General features: G+C 46.8%; 1 protein-coding gene across 2 annotated transcripts; it reads left to right on the top strand.

Annotated features, from left to right (window-relative positions):
• The first annotated feature begins 1,346 nt into the window (after positions 1-1,346).
• On the top strand, positions 1,347-9,507 carry dlc (deltaC). Of its 2 annotated transcripts, XM_063906483.1 has the most exons (10): positions 1,347-1,648; positions 2,055-2,294; positions 2,526-2,586; positions 2,755-3,012; positions 3,891-4,082; positions 4,390-4,559; positions 4,665-4,881; positions 7,247-7,958; positions 8,131-8,245; positions 8,388-9,507. In XM_063906483.1, exons 1-10 carry the CDS (start codon positions 1,574-1,576, stop codon positions 8,391-8,393), a joined length of 2,046 nt encoding a protein of 681 aa, XP_063762553.1. In that variant the 5' UTR covers positions 1,347-1,573; the 3' UTR covers positions 8,394-9,507. The 2 variants fall into 2 exon arrangements, with proteins under 2 accessions (XP_063762553.1, XP_063762554.1); XM_063906484.1 differs by lacking the exon at positions 3,891-4,082.
• The last annotated feature ends 231 nt before the right edge of the window (positions 9,508-9,738 follow it).

Below are 9,738 nucleotides of genomic sequence, written 5' to 3'. Positions count from 1 at the left end.
CACACACACACACACACCCATATCTGATGCCCCTCTCTCCTTGAAGAGCGTTAATTGTGCGCGTGTTAACAAAAACCTAGGCGTGCCCCCTCCCCATCATTGAACCCCCTCGAGGGACGGCACGCGACAGGAGCAGAAGAATAGAAAGTGTTTGATAAACAGACTGTATTTTTATTTTGATGAAAATCTCACACACGTTCACCCTCTCACTCCTTTACGATTCTCCCAGAGTCTCACAACATCGGGCTGTTGTGTAAACACGGATTCAGTTTCTCTGTTTGCTATTATTCTGCTGCTCTTCCTCAAAGGGTTCAGATTCTTCTTATTTCTGACATATTAAAGTGTAAGTATTGAATCTGCTTTAATATGTCATGTGTATGCGAATTATTTTAAGGAGTTTTACAGATTTAGATGTGTGTGTGTGTGTGTGTGTGTGTGTGTGTGTGTGTGTGTGTGTGTGTGTGTGTGTGTGTGTGTGTGTGTGCGCGCGCGCGCGCGCAGTAAAAGGAGCGTTTGGCCGCTCAGGCTGCTGCTGCTGTCGCCTGACAGTTTGTTCTATTGCCCCGCAGTAATTGTCCCCTCGGTGGTGAAAGCGAATCAAAGCGGGGGCCCCTGTTACAACCACAGCTACCCCCCCCCCCCCTACCACTGCCACACCCCCCCCCCCCCAACCTCCTCCCAGCATGCATGTTGGTCCTTGGCTCTCCACACTGCAAAAAAACACGCACCATCATCCTGACTTGATCTGATTCCCTCATCAGTCCCTCAGAAGGGGGTGTTATAGCACAGGTAGCAGCACGTGCTATGTAACAACATACATGTTTGAAAACATGTATGTTATTACATATAGGTGATTTTTGCACAGTGCAATTTGTTGTTTACAGAGCTCCACACATGCTGCAGGAACACATTCCTCTGTGTTCTGTGACTGCAGATGTTCATGTCGGTGCACGCTCACTACACTGCCTGGAAGATCACAAACAAACACGTGTGATAAAAGTCTTGGCTCTGTGTCAGCGCTGATGGGAATCTGCTGTTCCTGTTCGGCAGGAAGTGTGCTTTGATTGATTTGAGGGAAAGTTTCGCTCAAACTGAAGCTTTTGTTGTGGTTGTTGTTGTTTCTTATGTCTAATATATGTAGGCTATTATGTTGCATCGCTGGAGGAGCCACTGTCCCTGTCATAGCTTCACTGCAGTGTGCACAGGCCAATAAAGCTTTGAGTCAGCTTGTACTTAAGGTGGATATTTTTTGCAGCGCTTCCCCTCCTCCCTCCTCCCACCCTCCCCCTCTCACACCCCCCTCCCTCCTGCCAGCCTGCTGTATAAAGCGAGGTGTATCCGCAGCTGCCACAGTCCAGAGTCCAGCAGCACAGCGGAATATCTCCTCTCTTTTTATTCCACACACACATTTTACCTGACTGCTCTGACCTTTTAAAACTCGCTTTTTTGATTTCTTCCAAGAGCGATTTTTGAGTCTTGACTTCTTCACCTGACGGGGTGTCCATTTCCTGTGGACCCGTTTGGATTTTACGCACTTCTAATTATTCACCTGTATTCGGACCTCCGGAGCTCTATGCCCTGGACGCTCCGTGCCGAGATGGCGCGCCTGTTACTGCCGTGTCTCCTGCTGCTAGTGTCCGTGCAGACGGTGAGTAGCCCTGACAGCAAACACACAGGGATCCAGATTGTGTTCTCCACTTTTAGAGCCGAAGTGATTTGGTTTTTACTGAGGAGAAGGTTTGGAGACCTGCGCTTTTACGCACAGAGCTCCGAGCTCCTTTTGCATTTTTACTTCAATTCTGCTGAACCTAAGTTACTGACATTTTTATATCACACATTTGTGGTGTCTTAGTTGTGAATAATGCAGTACAGAGTCCAAAATCACAAATAGAACCAGATCTGTGCAGCTAAAAAAAGGGGGGTTCATTTTAAAGCATGTTTGCAAAACGCTCACTTGGTGCAATTTATTTTTGTGCATATCAAATATACGCATTATTTTCTTGCACAGTTTGACTCATGTAATAACGCTCCGTTTTTTACTCTTCCCCCCTCAGGCTCTCTCCTCCGGAGTCTTTGAGCTCAAAATCGACTCCTTCACCAGCTCCCGGGGAGTCTGTCGCTTCCAGACCCGGGACTGCCAGATATTTTTCCGGGTTTGCCTCAAACACTCACAGGACGTTATCGACCCAGAGCCACCGTGCACGTACGGAACCGCGCTCACGGACATCTTCGGCGCCGACTCCAAATCCATCTCCGGGAGCGCGCCCATCAGGGTGCCTTTTCACAAGTGGCCGGTAAGTGACAGAAACCACACCGTTCGGCCTCAGAACTCGGGTTTTTAACACCTTGAGACCTCCAGTAGCCCCAGTGCGTCTCATTGTGCTTAAACAACTCAGCAATGTGCATCCATTCATTTGTAGATGCATGCATGATGAAAGTAAAGCTGACAAACAAGCAGGATCGCAGGAGTGAGTAAAGCATGATGTTTCTGGTCTCTAACGGATCTCTTTTATAAATTCTCTCAGGGGACTTTCTCTCTGATCATTGAAGCCTGGAACGCGGAATCTTCAGGACTCGATTCTACAGGTAAGTTGCCCGTGCACCACCAGAGTGCGACACACACACACACACACACACACACACACACACACACACACACACACACACACACACACACACACACACACACACACACACACACACACACACACACTCACTCACTAATCATGTGTTCCCCGGGTTTTTTTTATCCAGATAACCAGAACAACCTGATCAGCCGCCTGGCGACTCGCCGCAGGCTGACCGTGGGGGGGGAGTGGTCCCAGGATGTGGACTACAGCAACGACAGCGAGCTCCGGTACTCCTACCACGTGGTCTGCAACGAAAACTACCACGGCGAGGAATGCTCCGCCTACTGCCGGCCCCGCAACGACACCTTCGGCCACTTCACCTGCGACGAGCAAGGGAACCGGCGCTGCCTGGAGGGCTGGACCGGAGACTACTGCTCTGATCGTGAGTTGAAATACTTTCAGCTATCATTCTGGGTTTATTTCTTACCCATAATGCCCGGCAGTAGGAAGTTGTTCCAGTAAAGTGTCCTCGCTGCTGGACATTCTGCAGCTGAATTTACATTTCAATATAAAATCTTTACAGCCTTTATAAACTGAGTACAGCAAACAGTGGCTGTAAAAGGTGCTTTTTTAAACCAGTAGTTAACCCCTACTCCTCTTACATTCCCTCCTTTTTTATTCCAACGTTTCTTCGTGGGGGGGGGGGGGGTTTGGGGATGGGTAAAGAATAGGACCCTTGGCGCTTCAATTTTTTTTGTCAAGCGACCTTGAAATTGTTAAGTCAAGCAGTTGTCAACGCCATCGCTGACCCTGGAGGACAAAAAAAGATCTTAGAGAAGCTTCTGTGTGTGTGTGTGTGTGTGTGTGTGTGTGTGTGTGTGTGTGTGTGTGTGTGTGTGTGTGTGTGTGTGTGTGTGTGTGTTGGCTCCTTTTGTTTTTAGCCAACAGTCGGCCGGCCGCCCGCTTTAACAGGGACACGCGCTGCAGCTTAATGTGCGCTGCCTTGCGTGAAAAGAGATGGCATGTGTTGCTTTTGTTGTGTGGGCCAGCTGCTTCACTCACTGCTTAACAAGCACTCCAAGTGTGTGTGTGTGTGTGTGTGTGTGTGTGTGTGTGTGTGTGTGTGTGTGTGTGTGTGTGTGTGTGTGTGTGTGTGTGTGTGTGTGTGTGTGTGTGTGTGTGTGTGAGGCAGAGAGAGAGGCCCTCAGAGGGTAGGGGATGGTTGTTTTGTGTTTGAGCGAAGAACATGAGACACTCATAGTAATATCTTCTCCTTCTTCCTCCCCCTCCTTTCTCCCTTTCCCCCTCTTTTCCCATCAGCCATCTGTGTGGTGGGTTGCAGCAAAGAGCATGGCTTGTGCGAATCCCCCGGGGAGTGTGTGTGCCGGCAGGGGTGGCAGGGCGAGCGCTGCGACGAATGCGCCCGACACCCGGGCTGCCTGCACGGGACCTGCCAGCAGCCGTGGCAGTGCAACTGCAAGGAAGGCTGGGGGGGGCTGTACTGCGACCAAGGTGTGTACCGACCCCTAGAGCATCTGTCTCTACCAGTTTCAGTGTTTAGTGTCCAGACACACTCTGTTAAAGAAGACTGATGTTCCCTCGCAGCCAGCAGAGACTCCAGATGCTGTTGGTCTGTTCTCATAATTAGGCTTAATGACATTCAGTGAAATTAATCCGAATGATAATGAGAGGATTAATCACTGAATAAAAAGGGATCACAAATTAAAGGATCACTTTGGGGGTTTTACATGTTGGTACTTTTAGCTGGCTCTGTTTGGATTTGTTGCCTAACCTTGTTTCCCTTTTATCTGACCTCCAGATCTGAACTACTGCACCAACCACAAGCCGTGCCAGAACGAGGCTTCCTGCACCAACACCGGTCAGGGCAGCTACACCTGCACCTGCAGACCCGGCTTCACCGGCAAAAACTGCGAGATCGAGACCAACGAGTGCGACAGCAACCCATGCAAGAACGGCGGCAGCTGCACAGTACGTTAACTCTTATAACAGACAGAAACATGAGGACACTTAAAAAACAAACAGTATATCAGCTTCACTTCCAGCATACTCACCTCGCTTGCTTCTTTCCTCCAGGACTTGGAAGATGATTATTCCTGTGCCTGCCCTCAGGGCTTCTACGGGAAGAACTGCGAGGTCATCGCCATGACGTGCGCAGATGGACCATGTTTCAACGGAGGAACCTGTGTCGAAAATACGGCCGGCGGATACAGCTGCCAGTGCCCCACTGGGTTCACGGGCTCCAACTGCGAGAAGAGAATCGACCGATGCAGCAGCAACCCCTGCGCTAACGGTACGAAAAAAACACCTCTAGCATCCGGCTTTCTTTATCTTTACACTGGTGTCTCAAAAACACCCAGATCTTCTTGTGCTTCAGTCCTGTCAATACCTGCCAGATTCCACAACACAGCAACCAGGCCTTTTAGTTTGTGAGTTAAAAAAAGCAGCTCAAAACAGACGGCTGATACAACTCTGTGATAATCTCGAAGTTCAGACTTGTAGGCGGCCGACATTCATCCACTTCCTGTAAACAGTTTCTCCTCCAGTCCCAGTGAAGCAGCTCCAGATATTACTGCATGTTCTGAGTCTTGGCTTTGTGCCTGTTTGCTCTGACGGTTGTGAGAGTGACATGGTCTTTGTTTTAAGAAGCTGCAAGCTACCTGAACTCTTACCTGTTTGTTTTGTATAATAGCTGGAGGTTTGCCAAGCAGGTAGAGTGTCCTGCTACTACTGCGGGTAGGAAGAATTCATCTTAATGTTATTATTATGCAGGTAAAACAAAGATTATGTAACTCGAGGCAAAGATTGAGCTGCTGAACTGGTGAAGGTTTGAAACCTGCATCGTTTTCTCATCTGGGAGTTCATCTGCTTATAGATCTTCACCTGCTGCAGGTTGCTTAGAAATATATTTTTGTCACACTCACAAACATACCGAGCTCAGTTGAACGCTGTTTATTATGAAGGGTGTTTTATCAGTCAGTTCATCATTAGTCATGAACTGCAGTTCATCCAATGTCGATCGATATCAAGGGTTATTTGATGGACTAAAACAGACCTTTGATATGCAGTAACTGGGTTTATTGATCTGTCATCTGCATAAAACTTCAGATCTTTATTGGTCTGTCATCTGCATAAAACTTCAGATCTTTATTGGTCTGTCATCTGCATAAAACTTCAGATCTATCCCGTATCTCTGGCAGACACTGCCTCAGCTGAAGGGCTTGTATTAAGTTGTCACAACTTGTCTGTTTTATAACATGATAGGACAGTGATTGCCTCAGTTCAAAGGCCACTGCTGAAAATAAGGACTGAAAAGTTGGGTTTGTTCCATGATGGATAACTGATTACGGTCAATGACCTCCGTGTGTGGAAGAGAAACACTCCACTGTGTGCTTAACATCTGCTGCACAACGAGGCATTTAAGTGGACAGTAATGCAGGTTTTGCACGAGTTCTCAAGATGCAGACATGATGTTTGGGTTTCGAGCTTCACATCAGATATCTGAGTGCATGTCAAACTCCTCGATTGTCACGTAGGAGCCGCTGAACACGTCTTATCTTCTGTCTGTCAACACAAGCACCTCTTACCTCATCGTTGCTGCCACAAACCTGTCTGTTTTTAGCAGGAAACTCTTCACCAGTCTTTCTGTACCTGGTTGCACGCCACCTGGGCAGAGATCCAGTTCTCCGCTTGATATAGCTCCATGCCGGACCAATCACGGTTCATTCTCAGTAGAAATGCTCGGTCTTTTGTGCCAAAAAAAAAGTTCAACAAGAAAACTTGCAACTCTCATATTAACTGCTCTTGCTGAGCATTTTACAAAGCATACACTTTTTTTCACAGTTTATTTTGGCTGAAATGTGGTGGACCAGCTATCATAAACAAGTTCCTGCAAGTTGGTGCTTCCAACTGTAAAGGATTGTTAGAAATGAGGTATTCAAATGTTGTGAGTGGGGATGTTTTTACATCCTCACTCACCTATTCTCATGTCAGTTCCTCTGTGGAAGCACACAGATAATCAGGATCAGACGGCTCCTTGCAACACAATATAAAACTTTATCGCCCGAATATTACAATTCACACACAGTTATCGCTGGCCTGCTGAGCTGCTCAGGTCTCTGAGGGTCCCAGCTCAGACTTCAGTCTTCCCTCAGGTCCTCATTAGCCTGCAGAAACCGCCGCCTGCTTATCTTTAATCTGTAATCATTCCTGCCTCTCAGCGAGGTTGACTAGTGGTTGGTGGTAGCTCGCTCTGTTTACAGTGTTGCAACACATCAGCTGCACAGAACAACCAAATATGGAGCTTGTTGTTGCAGCCTGAGTGTTCGACCCCACAGTCGCCGCAGAACCAGTGCTCTCAAGTCCTCTCGCCCACTCATTCCTTTCCCAGTAAATCTGGAAGAGAAATTTGTTTGAAGTCGCTGTCAAACCAAGCGATCATTAATAATCTTAACAAATATGATAATAGGAAATTACAGAAGTGTTTCAGTGTTTTATAGTAAACTTCCCAGATACTGGAAAACCTTCCCTCTGGATGTTTCTAATCCCACACACATGTCGCTCCTGATGAGGAAATGTAACAAACATGTTTCTCCCTCTTCATCGCTCTCTCGTCTCCTGCATTTTTAACTAAACCCTCTCATGTCTTCTCTCTGCAGGTGCTCAGTGCTTGGACCTCGGTAAGCTCGTCATGTGCCACTGTCGCCCCGGCTTCTCCGGCCCTCGCTGCGAGATCAATAAGGACGACTGCGCCGGCAACCCCTGCCGCAACGCCGGCACCTGTGTGGACGGCATCAACAACTTCACCTGCACATGCACGCTCGGCTTCACCGGCAAAGACTGCTCCGTGCGCACCAGCCAGTGCGACCAATTTTCTTGTTACAACGGCGGCAAGTGTTACGCCCACTTCAGCGGCCCGGTGTGCAAGTGTCCAGAGGGCTTCATGGGCGCTCAATGCGAGTACAAACATGCCAAGCCGACTGTGAAACCTTCACTGAATAGCGACTCCTCTCCTGCGCTCATCGCCGCGGTCATCCTCGGTCTGGTGACGCTGATTCTGCTGGTCATCGTAGGCATCCACATTCTGAAGCAGCTCCGCCGGGGCAGGAAGCTCACGGCTATCACCAACTCAGTGAAGAATAACCTGGAGGCAGTTAACAATCGCAGCGCAGTGATCGGTGGCCTACCAGGAGCGCCACTTGGCAACCTCAGGGAGAAGGTGGCCTTCCTCCTCCCCGGTGGAAACCTTAAAGTGTCCAATAAGAACGCAGCGCTGTTTGAGAACGGCGGAGACGGCATGTCTATTTTCAGAAACAAAATGGCAGACTGTAACCTGGCAAAAGACGAGCAACGCCTGGCCAAGTTTGACCTGTAAGTTACTAATCATAGTTTCATGGCTTCCTGTGTGTGTCCATGTTTTCACCCTTCCTTCCTCTCTGAAATCTCATCTGCTCCTTTAAAGTTGGATGTTTGGAGTCTGTATACAAATTATTTCCTGTGAAATGTTGCCGGAGTAATAACCCTCCCTCTTTTTCTCCTGCAGTAAAAAGGGTGACTCGACCATCATCGTCCCTCCTCTTGGGTTCGGAAAGGACAGTCTCTATCAATCAGTGTACATCATCCCAGAGAAGATGGAGCAGTGTGTGTTTGCTACTGAGGTAAGGACATGCTACCAACACAACCACACACAGAAAATTGACCCACCTGTTTTATAAATAAAGCTGTGTTTGTTCAATTTGAGCGATTAAAAAATCACCCTCTACGCCGATGACTAACCGCTGTTTCTCTTTCTGTTCTCAGGTATAACCTCCAGATTTCACACCTAAAGTGGATGAACCCTCACGCCTTCAGGCTTGAAACTTGACCAACCAGAGGATCTATTGTACACACAACATGCTATTTCATATTTATTACTGCTGCTCAACGGAGAAGAAACAAAAATTTGCACTAATTATCTTTTTTTAAATACTTTTAAATCTTAATATAATATGTCTATCTTTGTATCTGTATGTTCTTTGCATCAAACGTGAATAGAACTGACAACCAATCGGAAAGACCGGTGCCTTAGCTTCCTAATCGTTGTGTCGCTCAAATCATCGGAGGACCGTTTTTTCTACAACAATTGGAGACAGGAGCTTTTTATTTGAGGTTAAACCACCTGAACTTTTCCCGTCTGAAAGCTGAATTGGACAGCTTTGTGACTCCGTCCATTTGCTGTTTTGCTGAAGAAGCCTTACAATCCTGCATACTCTGAAGTGCCTCTTCTGCACCATGACTCAAATCCAATCCAATGACTTTGTCGCAGGAAAAACAACATCACTGGAGACATTTGTTTTTTAAACGATGTGATGTTTCAGGTGAATCAGGGAGAGTTCGTACCTCTATCAACAACCAGGTGTTTCCCACCCGTCATGAACAGATAATCTACCTTTTGACAAAAAAAGATATATAAGAAACGTATGTCCCAGGCCGGGTGAAGGTCTAGCCGAGCTGGATTCATCTTGCAAATCATGTCATCGTTTTTTCCGTTTTGTCTTCCTTAACTTGCTGCCTTTATCAACCTCTGCAAGTCCTTCTGAACTATTGAAAGCCCCCCCTGCTGTTCTGTCACAGCTCTGGGTGTTTGGGGTTAAAAAACCTCGAAGGACCACAGACTTTCTTAATCTTATGCTTATTGTTTTTTACCTAATCTATTTGATACCAAAAATACGTGTTGTTTCTGTGTAGTCGTGTCTTTGTATTATCTTCGTTAATTTAAGAAACCAATGCAATGTGTACATATCCTCCAGAACATAGCTGTTCCCCTATTTAATTTAGCCTTTTTGTAAATAATGAAAGAGAATTGTATATATGTCTATGTCCTATTGTCTCCGTCATAATCAAGAAATATATTTTTTCCAGAAATAAATTAGTAACATAACGTCATTGTGTCGTTTCACATTTCTGTCACTCTGTCACATGATCTCCCACACATAAAAACAACCCTACGTCCCTGATATAGGAGAGGATTGTGGAGCGGCAAAACCCTATTAGTCGCTGAGAGCAATCAATTAATCAATTAATCAATCAAGGTTTATTCATATAGCCCAATATCACATATTCTGCATTTATCTAAGTGGACTTTAAAGTTTGTACAGAATATGAATCCCTC

The sequence above is a fragment of the Eleginops maclovinus genome, chromosome 18 (assembly GCF_036324505.1).
Source record: "Eleginops maclovinus isolate JMC-PN-2008 ecotype Puerto Natales chromosome 18, JC_Emac_rtc_rv5, whole genome shotgun sequence".
Lineage (NCBI taxonomy): Eukaryota > Metazoa > Chordata > Actinopteri > Perciformes > Eleginopidae > Eleginops > Eleginops maclovinus.
This window is presented reverse-complemented; position numbering and strand designations above follow the sequence as displayed.